Here is a 12,078-nt window from a genome sequence, read left to right as displayed (position 1 = left end):
TGCTGGCAAGAGATGACAAAATAAAATTGCTGATTCTGGACCTGGTAATGCAAGGAGGGGAAGAGAGGCTCTTCAGCCTGGTGTCTTCTCCTTCCATCTTGCAGGCTGCATATTGAATGGCCCACAATGATAAAGCAAAAATGTTTGACCCAAGTCTGATGCATTTTTGTCCATAGCTGAAAGGACTAAACTAGGTGTGCATACATAGTAAAACGGACTGAGTGTTTTCCTGGTGCTGGGTGAGGAACTTTAACTTGGCTAGTCAATCACAGGGGTGAGAAACTTATGGCCTGCAAGCTGGCTTCAGCCCACGAAGAGGTCCAGTCCAACCTGCAAGGATTAAATCCTTCTAATCCAATCCTGCCACAGGACACTGGTGTCACAGAGCTATACTCTGCCTCTCATCCCCTCTGCTGTTCAGCTGGTTGCTTCACTGTGTCTGCACTTCTGTCACTGCAGAGGGGGCAGAAATTTGCAATGAGGTGAGTGCAGGCAGCTGGCTGCTCTGGGGCGTGGAGACTTCTAGCCCACAACCAGGGCTGGTTTGCAGGCTCTCACCCCAGTAGCAGAAGGCTGCCGATCCCAGGTCTACCATACCAGACGCATTAAACTATCTACTACCTCTCAAGCATAGTGAAATTTCCATTAGCTAAAGGTCCATCTGACAGCAGTCTAGGCCTTTCAGCCTTCAGTCAAGGGATTGCATGTTTTTTTTTCTACCCGACAGCCCTCAAATTTCTTATGACTCCAGGGTTTTTCTCTAGGTAAAGGATCGTCTCACAGTGGAGTCTGTATTTGGTCCTCATGTTTGTAATAGGAGCACCATTTGAACCTATGGAAACATGTTTTCCCTTCATTTACAACCTACTCTTTCCTTTCCCTCTTACTAGGACTCAAAAGCAACATAGGACTCTGTGATCGAGAAAAAACTGAAGAGCAGAAAGTGTACACCACCCCTTATCTATCTGATATGGGGACACGAGTAGAAACAGGACTAGAGCTTATTCTTTGGATACTGATGAGGCAACAATATCTCTGGTTCAAGCACAGGGTATAAGCCATCCACCAGTTTGAATACATATACAGATAATACACCTCAAACTTCAGTTAGTAATAATTTTCACAATTCCTCAACAAAAGAATGAAATGTTGTTTATGTTAAGGTATTTTTTTTTTCCATAAATGGATAAATAAATGTTTTTCATTTGAGGATAATAACTATGGTCCTAGATGGAACAGATAAAATATGAGAGGATAGTGTTCAGGTCAGAACCCCAGACTATCCGTGAAACTTTTTTCAGTATTAAAGTTATTCTGTCAGTCATAGTAAACATCTTAGCTCTGTAAACCAATTCCTATACAAATCAAAACAGTGATTCAGGCCACATTAGGTAGAGGACAAATTCATATCATTATATCCAGATGCTCTTGCGCTGGAGTATTAGAAATATAGTGATGTTTGTTTGATGTTTGTTTGTTTTCATTTGATTTATATTCCGCCCTTTCCAACAAAGGCTCAGGGCGGCCTACAATAAAAGAACAGAATAGTAGGAGAGCTGTTATTTTGGCACTTAAAGTTTTGGGGTTTTTTTCAGACTTTTCGTTTGTACCGTGAATACAGAGATGACATTCTTGTGAAGGCTTTCTTAGAATGTCAGCAGAGAAGTTTGGTCAATCGTCGTCGAGTTAACCATAGCCTGGGTCCAAAGAAAAGCCGTGCTTTGCCCTTTGTGCCTATGTCATATCAACTCTCTCAAAGCTATTACAGGTGAGTGTTTGGTGAAGCCTATTACATGACCTAAACCAGAGCCACCAACTTATTTTGTCCATGAGCCAGACCATGAGGCTTCCCACACACCAGGAATCTCACCTCCTTCAGACGGTTGTGAGTAGGGCTGCGCAAAACAGCACCATTTCGTTTTGACATCCATTTCACCGTTTCAAAGGGACAGTGTTTCGTTTCATTTCGAAGCACTGTTCCGTTTCATTTCGTCAAAACTGTTTCACTGTTTTGATGCATTTCGATGTTTCACCCAAAGGCTATAATGGGGAATCATGAAAATGCCTGAAACTTTGTCATTTGTTGCCTGATTCAGATCAAAATTGCAGGGATGGTAGCCCCTTATGAGAGCATGAAGCCTGCCAAGATTCAAAGAGATAGATGCAGAGGTTTCTGGGAAACTGTGCCTCAAACTGTTCAAAACAAAACTCGTGACACTTGCCAGCAGCAGTAGCCTCCTCTCATCTGTCATGCAGATATAGGGGCCTGCACCCCCCGGTGGGCTGCAGGACTGTGCAGGTCCCCGGGTCTGCATGACAGATAACAGGAGGCTGCCGCTGCCACCTGGGCCCAGCAGCAGCAACAATCTTCCTGGTGCTGGGTGTCGGCTACACCCAGTGCTGGTTGCAGGCAGCAGCAGCAGCCTCCTGTCATCCAGCACATAGATCTGGTGGCCCACACCCCTGGGAGGAGTCTGGCAGCACTGGGAGGGCAGGTTGAGCTCCATAGGGCTGGCGGAGCCGGTCGGAACGCAGCCCTGGTTCTCCCTGCTTCCCACTGCTGGACTGCGCTCTGATCGGCTCCACCAGCCCCATCGAGCTCAGGCTGGTGGCTAGAGGCAGAGCGCAGCCCTGACTCAACCCTCCACCACTGGGCTGTGCTTCGAGTGGCTCCTCCAGCCCTATGGAGCTCAGCCTGGTACTGCCCTGGCTCTCCCCACCTCCTGCCAGCCCCACGGAGCGCAGCCCGAGGCAGGAAGAGCCAGGGCTGCGCTCCGAGCAGCTCCGCCAGCCCCACAGAACACAGTCCGGTGGCGGGAAGCAGTGCACAGCCCTGGCTCTCCCTGCCTCCCGCCACTGGGCTGAGCTCTGTGGGGCTGGTGGAGCTGGTCGGAGCACAGCTCTGGCTCTCCCCGCCTCCCACCACCAGGCTGCTTCGAAACTCGAAACATTTTGAAACTTTCAAAATGTTTCAGGTGCCCTTAATTTGTTTCAAAGCTTTTTGCTTCATTTCTATTTCACTGTTTTGAGCTCAAAACGTGTCAAAACAGCTTTGAAATGAAACACTGAGTGAAATTTCGCTCAGCTGTAGCTGTCAGTACTCTCCTAGAACCCAGGAGGTGCAGGCTGCTGCCACTCCTCTCCATTTTTCCCCTATCATTGATTTGAGTCACCAGTGATGGCCACATTTAGTGGTGGGCAGAGATGTCCAGGGACAAGCGACAGTGTTCACTCCTTGGGTTCCAGAGACACTGACCAGCACATGAACAGCCCTGACCTAATCGAATATGTATCTAAATATGTTTTGAACAGTGAGGAAGTAGGACAAGGGATCAGGGTCTCTTCTGTGGTGGTTGAACTTGAATAAAAAGTGGATGTGCAAATGGCATAAATGTTTGTTTGGGTCAGATATAGGTTAGAATCATAGGATTGAGAGGGACCTCATGAGCCATCTTCTCAAGGTCCAGGATTCCCTGTTCCTGCAGTGTTCTAAACAAATGCCTATCCAGCCCTTGTTGGCAACCTCCAGTGAAAAATATTCCACAAATTCCTTAGTCACCTTGTTCTGTTCTGTTCTGTTCTGTTCTGTTCCATTAAAGCATTATGAGACCTAAACTGCAAGCCAGGTACTGTAGGAGTCAATCCCTTTTCTTCTTGCTACAACCTTTCAGCTGGAAAATGGTCTACTGTAAGGGGAAACAAACTCTTTAAGTTGCTGGAAAGATTTTACTTCTAGGGATTTCACTTGTACTGGAAAAATCTTGCTGTTGTTGGTTATACAAGCCAGTAGTCATCCCTCATGCTGTGCTGCATTGCAATCCTGCATCTCTGTACTGTAGTAGTAGTACCTGTAGTGTCACCTGTGGATCAGGGCATCACTATGCACTAACCGTGTCACAGTTCCCAATCCTAGATGGTTTGTAGTCTGGATCTATCAGTATTAAGATTGGGGGAACAAATGTGGGACTTTTTAGCCATCAATGATAATATGGAACTAGTATTGTTGCATTTATTTTTGTTGAGAATCTATTGGCGTTTCAGTCCAGTAATGGAAAAACTATACCTCTATGTCATTGTCTCCAGAGTTTTTACATGGAGGTTTCCCAGCACAATTTGTACAGAATCCTTCCAGTTCCTGGAGAAACTCAAGAATCATGGAAAGTCAGATCATCCAGATAACTTTTCATTCAAGGATCAAGAAGCCAGATCTTCATTAGGCACAGTTGCTTTTCCCATGGATGGCCCTGGAGGCCATTGTGTAGCAATGCTTTCCCTCATCTCTCTTGGGTTTGTGTCTGTAGACGTGACAATCCCAGAGCAAATAGTTGTGGTAGACAGCACTATGGTGGAGAACGAGGTAATCAAAAGGTAAGTTCTGTTATACTGTAATCTTATCAAAAGAAGACATTTGTACAACTTAAAGTAATCCTAGAACCAGGAATATTCTGCTCTTTATTTAAGCACATGTTCAAGTGAGAACGTTGGATGTTTGTCAGGGATCAACCTGAAGAATTAGCAGCATTTGGCAGCACCTGTCATCAAAGTACTGAAGAGCATTCCCTTTTATTTTGCCCTGAAACATATGCATGCATGCATGCATATATGAACTAATAAGTACTAAAAAGATAAGCGGAGCATTGTGGCATAACTGTGCCAGTTGCACATGATCATCACTGTTGATTATACCTACTCAATCCCCTGTGGATTGTTTGGGAGGTTTGTTTTGATTTGGTTTTTTTGAACATTTCTGCTTTGCTTAAGATTTATAACAGAGGTGGCTGTTGGTCTTGGATTTATGATCCAGATACCTTGTTCTGGGCGGACCCAAACCCTCAGACTGACCACGACCTTTCCATTCAATAAAACTCGACTATTATTGATGCACAGTGATAGCAGATCAGAATAACACAAACAATTCTATATCTACCAATCCTAGGGCTATCATCAGAGGGAAGGTATGTCTGGCCAGTACACGAGTTTTGTTCTGAGGTTCTCTTGAATGTAAAATATCAGCAGTCTGGAGGTCGGAAGCCGAGGGGCCCCCTCGTGCCCCCCACCCCCCTTGGGGTGGATGAGACAGGCTGGTGATATGCCCTCTGTTCATGATGGCCTCAGGTTCCCCTCTCAGGGACCCGTTGATTTTTCTGAAATCCCTCTTTTTGTATCTTTCCGTCTGTGATGACTCTTCATCTTTGGCCATCACTGACTGATTTCTCTATGGTTATCATACTGTCCATGTTCTGTCCTGTCAGCATATTCCATTGTTTCACAAGCCCATCACATGTATACATCCTAATTTGGTTCTTTCCAGTCTCCTCCTAATTTGATCCATCTACCAAAACTGGAAATCCCAAGGGCTCTGTGACCTGGTGCCAATGCTGCAGAGTCCCTTATCTCTGTCATGCAACAGTGTGGTACATTTCTTCAATTTCCCAGCCTGTGTGTCTGCATGCTGGTTCTTTGTGTCCGACACAGTGTGCCTTGAAGAAACCGTCACAATCAGTCTTTTAGAAATCAACTAACCCTTGCCATTACCCTGAACCATTGTTCTAATGCATATCTACTTTACCTACAAGCCGGTTCCCAAAAGCAAGCCCCTGAATACCATTTTCTAGCCATCAGTGGCTAGCTTATTAGTCTGAACTCAGGAAGAAGGTAGGTCAGGGTAGCGCCTTAGAAAACCGGGTTCAGAGAGGCATAAGCTTTTGTAGGCAACAGCCTAATTAATCAGATGCTAACAGTAGCAATTAATTGTTGTCTGTCAAAGCTCATGCCTCCCTGAACTAGTTAGTCTCCAAGGTGTCACCCTGCCCTGCCTTCTGCTCAGAGCAGGGGTGGATAATAGCAATGGGTCAAGCTGCAGCTCACTCCTTACCACTGGCCGTGGCTAACTAGTTCACTGGAGACTAACTAGTTGAGTCCCTAACCAGGGCCCTGGATTCTGCCATAGGCTATACCAACCACTAGCCATACTAACAAATTCTGTGGCTCACTATTAGCCTGGCAGGCCAAGTGAAACAGCTCCATGGGCTGGATCCATCCTGTAGGACATATATTTGGTACCCCTGGTCTAGAGATTAATAAATGCTAGTATTTGCAAGGAGGGAAGAGGGAAATGTCTCTGTCATATTTACTTCATGATCATTTCTCTGTGTCGAAAGGACCAAGCAGCTGGTGAAAATGGGAACTCTGCCATAGTGTGTTTAAAACAACTTTTTATAAATAGACTGATTTATATCCCACAATGCAAATCTGCACTCTGAATGAACTTGGGACACATGGAGCAATGACTTTAGCGAGACCAGACACTTGCTGGTATCTAACCCTCTGCTGGGAGAAGCCACTCAGTTTCATGAAATGTAGCTGATCCGCTGCCTATTGAGCCTCTGTGTTCAGTAATTTTAGCTGATGCATGTGGAAAGATGCAAGTCCATCAGCAGGTGCAGTCCTTCAGTTGCACCCCTATGCCCCTGCCTCCCTGCTTAATTCCTGGTTAATTCCTAAAACAAACTACCTGCCCATGACAGCAGCATTTCTATTTAGGCAGCAGTGAGGCAGTCACTTGATCTCATGACTATTATTTACCTGATTCCTTCTAAATGTTTCATTATGCAGATATTAATGACCTTCTCTCCTTTTTAATGGTCTTAAGGTTTCACTAATCAACATATTCTTTCTTCTTCCATTCTGCCATCTGCTAGCTGCTCCTAGTAATGTAGCTCCTGTTTCAAAGCCCTACAGACTATTTTTAATTCTAGCTAATAATACTAATTCAGGTGTGGTAACATTAAGTCAGGTGTGGAAATAACTTTCTGTGAAGCATTAGATGCACCATCAAGGTGCTCAAGAAGGCTTGATTTTATGAATCTGAAAGATGTAAGTTTAAATCTAATGACTACAAGACTAAACAAACAACAACTTTTGAGTATTTTTGCTTTATTTCTTATGTTTTTAATACGTAATGTATGGTATAGCAAATTACTGCACATTCCAATAAAGTTGTATTTGCTTTTGCTTTGATTTTACACTGAATAATATACTCATAGTCACCTAGTTACCTAGTACATTAGTAAAGCTTTTAGTTTCTTTTTATCTTGAGAAAAATGTGGTGTGTTATATTAGATGATGCACTACATGGTCTGCACCCTGCCTTCCAAAATCCTAGATCCGTCCATGCATGTGGATTCTTTTAAAAGTATTTCCAGAACTAAAGTTCACATGGTGGCACCTTTAGAGATGTACTGTTCTTGTTTTTGGGTCAGTAGTTTTCAGCATTTTCATTTAGATTGCCATGAACAACTCCCCAGAAAAGACCTGTTGTAACACACAAATTTGACTGATTAGGAACCTCAGATCTGAATTTCCTAATTTTGTGGCTCAAATCATAGTAGTAACATTGTAGTATAGTAGCATGTTTGTGCTTATCTATTTTTGGTTAATTTATTTTAAAATAAAATCTATTATAAAAGACCTGTGTTGAAAGAGAACCAAAGTTAATAGAACCTTTCCTACAGCTTGGGAAAAGATGGTCTTGAGGATGACTTTGAAGATGATGATGACTTGGATGAGAGCTCTGGAAACAAACGAAAAATAGAAGTAAAAGCTCGTCAAGCCTCTCATACTAATTACTTACTAATGAGAGGGTACTATGCACCAGGAATTGTTAGCACTCGCAATCTGAGCCCCAGCGACAACATTGTGGTCAATTCCTGTCAAGTGAAGGTCAAGCTGCGATGTACCCCAACTCCAGGAAGCCTCATTTCTCAAGGTTAGTGTAATCTTGGCATAATGTGCATGTAAAAAGATGAGGAGGTGCCATTTTGGGTTTGCAGACCCAGGAGGAGATTAAATAATTAAATCCTCAGTCTTCTAACAGGAGCATTCCTCCTCATTCATACTAACCTCTAACTATGTTGTATGCTTCTGCTTATTGAACTGTCTCATTCTGCTATGTCTCCTGTATATAGATCTGTCATATGGAGGTCCCTTAGTAATTTACCTCTTACGGTATATTCTGCTTAGTGTGAAATCATTAATCCAAACAATAAGTTTGACCTCTACTTTCATCAGGAGAAAATTTCTCAATTCCTTTCATAATTTAAAATCCCCTTTTATGTTGCATTCAAATTTCTGTTTCTTTAAGAAGAATCAATAGAGCTCCTTAAATGTGAATTTTATTTTGTAAGGAGCTTTATTTTATGGTCATACAGTGCTGGGACTTGCTGTAACCTGGTAGAAACATTTAGATACTTCAGCAATAAAAATGTTAAATAATAATATTCAGAACTTGAATTCTTAAAATGCAGTACCATTTATTTGCTCTTTGTTAGTGATTGTGTTCTAGTAGCATACCTCAAGGGCCCAGATCAGGGCTCTATTGAGCTACATGCTAATAAACACAGAATGCCCTACAAAACTTACAGGCAATGTAGACAAGATAAATGAAAAGGCAGAAGATGGTGGGGACTGTTTATCCCTTTTTTACAGGCAAAGAGAGGGTTCTAAAATATTGGTACACCGCATCCATTAGTCTCCCTGCATCTACAGAGCCAGTCATCTCATCATAGAAGGCAATTAGGTTGGTCAGTCATGACTTGCCTTTGGTGAATCCATGCTGACTATTCCTAATCACCTTCTCCAAATGCTTAGAACTGGATTCCCTGAGGATCTGCTCCATGATTTTTCCAGCCACAAGGTGAGACCAACTGGTCTGTAGTTCCCTGGATCCTCCTATTTCCCTTTCTCAAATATGAGCACTATGTTTGCGCTTTTCCAATAATTCAGGACCTCTTCTAAATAGTCCCTTCTTTCACCACTATTGGCTGCTCACCTCCTCCCCAAACTGTGTTGCCCAATGCAATAGTCTGGGAGCTGACCTTGCGTGTGAAGACTGAGGCGAAGAAAGCATTGAGCACTTCAGCCTTTTCTGCATCCTCCATCACAAGGTTGCTTCCCCCATTCCATGAAGGACCTTTTCCCCGATCCTCCTTTTGCTACTTACATACTTGTAGAAACCCTTCTTGTTACTCTTCTCGTCCCTTGCTAGCTGCAACTCCAATTGCAGTTTGGCCCTCCTGACTTCATCCCTGCATGCCCAAGCAGCACTCTTATATTCTTCCCTAGTTATTTGTCCAAGTTTCCACTACTTATAAGCTTCCTTTTTGTGATTTAGTTTGCTGAAGAATTCCCTGCTAAGCCAAGTTGATCTTGTGCCATACTTGCTAGACTTACTGCACATCAGGATGACTTGTTTCTGCACTCTCAGTAAGGCTTCTTTGAAATACAGCCAGCTCTCCTGGATTCCTCTCCCCCTCAGTCTGGCTTCCCAAGGGATCCTTCTAGAGTCCTTACTCTGCTCTCCGTCCTTCCTTTCCTCAGGATCCTGAGTTCAGTCATCGCATGATCACTGCTGCCCAAGTTGTCATCCACTACTACATTCTCCACCCATTCATCCCTGTCAAGAGGAGCATGGACCCTAGTTGGCCACTTCAGCACGTGCACCAGGAGGTTATCCCCAACACTCTCCAAAAACTTCCTGGATTTCCTGTGCCCTGCTGTATTGCTCCCCCAGCAGATGTCAGGGTGATTGAAGTCCCCCATGAGAACCAGGGCCTGTGCTCGGGACACTTCTGCTAGCTGTTTGAAAAAAGCATCATCTACTACTTCTTCCTGGTCTGGTGGTCTATAGCAGGATACCCACTACAACATTACCTTTGTTGCTCTCCCCTCCAACCTTAACCCAGAGACTTTCAACAGGCCTATCTCCAACTTCATACTGGAGCTCTAAGCAGTCACATGGCTCTTTTACATAAAGTGCAGCTCCTCTTCTTCTCTGCCTGTTGTTTATGAACAGTTTGTTCCCACCCACATCCATGACAGTGCTCCAGTCATGTGGGCTATCCCACCAAGTCTCTGTGATACCAATCATGTCATAGTTTTGTGACTGTGCAAGGACTTCCAGTTCTTCCTGCTTGTTTCCCAGGCTCAGTGCACTTGTGTACAGGCACCTAAGGTAACTAGTCAGTTGCCCTGATTTCTCAGGAAGTATGAGAGTGCCTCCCCTGTTACCCCCTCCTGCTTGCTCTTTCTCCAGGTCATCCACTTCCCCACTTACCTCAGGGCTTTGTTCTCCATCCCCCGGCAGACCTAGTTTAAAGCCTTTGTCACTAAGTCAGTGAGCCTGTCTGCAAAGATGCTCTTCCCTCTTTGTCAGGTGGATTCCATCTTTTCCTAGCAATCCTTCTTTTTGGAACAATACCCCATGGTTGAAGAACCCAAAGCCCTGCTGGCAATACCACATGAACAGCCAGGTATTAATCTGCAGGATGCACTCAATCCTGCCCGGGCCCTTTCCCTTGACCAGAAGGATCGAAAACCATGATCTGAGCCCCAGATCCCTTCACCCTTGCAACCAGAGCCCTATAGTCACTTTTGATCCACTCGGAGTCTCCCTTGGCCGTATCATTGGTGCCCACATGGATGATCAGCATGGGGTAGTAGTCAGAGGGCCAGATGAGTCTCGGTAGTCCCTCCATGACATTTTGGATCTGGGCTCCAGGGAAGCAGCAGACTTCTCGAGACAATAGGTCAGCAGATGGCTCCCTCCGTTCCTTGCAGAAGAGTCTGCAACCACCTCCACCCATCACTTCTTGGCGGCGTTTGTCTCAATCCTTTCCACGTTGGTAAAGCCTGGCCTGTCCTCCTCCACCAATGGAATGTGCTCCTCCCTGTCTATTGCTAGGGCTGCATATCTGTTTTCCAGATGATCTGCTGCAGGTGAAGGTGACGATTTCTGCTTGCTGTCAGAGGTCACAATCTTCCAGCTTCCACCCTCCTGGAAGTCCATGTCCTCTCTCTACTTTAGCTGTGCCTCTCACAGTTTTTCCTGAACAGACCTGGAGGTCTCCTCCAGCCTTGAATCAAAGAACTCATGGCAGAGGATGCTTTGGAACCATCTCCTCCTGTAGGTTTCTTGCTTGTTCCCTGAGAGACATCACCAAGAGGCACCGCTCACATTGCAGGCACCCCCGATCTGGTTGTCACCGGAAGGAACCTTCAAGCCACAATCCCCACAGAACCAAACCTGGACCTGGGTGGAAGCCTCAATGCTGAGCTGTCCTGCCTGGACAGTGTGGAAGAAACAAGCTTCACTCTATTGTTTAGTCACGAAGTTGTCAGAGACCCTTTATTTACAAGCAGCTGCGGGGGGGGGCACTGAGCCTCTCTACCACAGACAATCAAAGCAAACCTTTTAGATGTTTCAATTTCAGGTCACATGACACAAGATATAACAAGTTGAACAGAGAACTAGTTGGAACCAGAAAGCTGCAAGGGTGGGAAAACTATGGTTTGACCTATTAACCTCATAGGTCTGCTCAGTGTTTATGGAAAATTCCACAAAGCACTTCTTAGAAAGAAATAAAGGCCTGGGTTTTCTTCTTCTACAACAGAAATCTCACAGGTGGAAGGAGAGGCAGTGGCTCTGGCATTGCAGTGTCCTCCAGCTATTTCCCTGGGACTCTTAATCTGCCTTCTCTCTCACCGCCCTTCTTCCAAGCACACTTTCCCTAGTGAACTCACCTGGAAACTTCCCTGTTTACTGCTTGTTGGCCTCAAAAGATTCCATTTTTCCTGCTTCCTCACACCAAGCTAGAAGGCTGTCCCCTCAAAAGGGGGCGGGGGTGGGGAGCGAGGCAAAATGACTTGGAAACTGCTTACCCTGTTTGTAGCCCTTGTTCACTCGCTGCTTGGTTGCTGGCTGAGGAAAAGGAAAGATGTCCAGGAAAGATTCATCATTTTTGTAATTGAAGGCCTATTGCTGTTCTTGCCTGTTCTAGTCACCTAAACCACAACAGGAATCTAAAACACATACCCTAGGAACCTATTACTGTACTCTTACCCTCTGGTCATTAGTGATTCTTATCCTGAGCTTCCTTATCAAAGGAGTGTGACTGTGATAAGCGACCAACAAGGCATTCTGTAAAGGCTGCCTGCAAAACTCAAAAAAGGAAATAGGAAGAAAAAGATATATTTAAGGGCATTGTCAGATCTGTCCCCCGCATCATTCTGGATCAAAAA

At 44.7% G+C, this 12,078-nt stretch overlaps 1 protein-coding gene across 3 annotated transcripts in view; it reads left to right on the top strand.

Moving 5' to 3' along the window:
- The window catches only part of GTF3C1 (general transcription factor IIIC subunit 1), a 160,378-nt gene that overhangs the window by 122,998 nt on the left and 25,302 nt on the right, over positions 1-12,078 (top strand). For all 3 annotated transcript variants that reach the window (XM_025200611.1, XM_025200610.1, XM_014518635.2), the window contains 3 exons: positions 1,596-1,768; positions 4,084-4,368; positions 7,515-7,768. In XM_025200611.1, the coding sequence (XP_025056396.1) occupies positions 1,596-1,768; positions 4,084-4,368; positions 7,515-7,768 (712 nt within the window). The remainder of the gene's footprint in view (positions 1-1,595; positions 1,769-4,083; positions 4,369-7,514; positions 7,769-12,078) is intronic.

The sequence above is a fragment of the Alligator sinensis genome, unplaced genomic scaffold (assembly GCF_000455745.1).
Source record: "Alligator sinensis unplaced genomic scaffold, ASM45574v1 scaffold410_1, whole genome shotgun sequence".
Classification (NCBI taxonomy): domain Eukaryota; kingdom Metazoa; phylum Chordata; order Crocodylia; family Alligatoridae; genus Alligator; species Alligator sinensis.
This window is presented reverse-complemented; position numbering and strand designations above follow the sequence as displayed.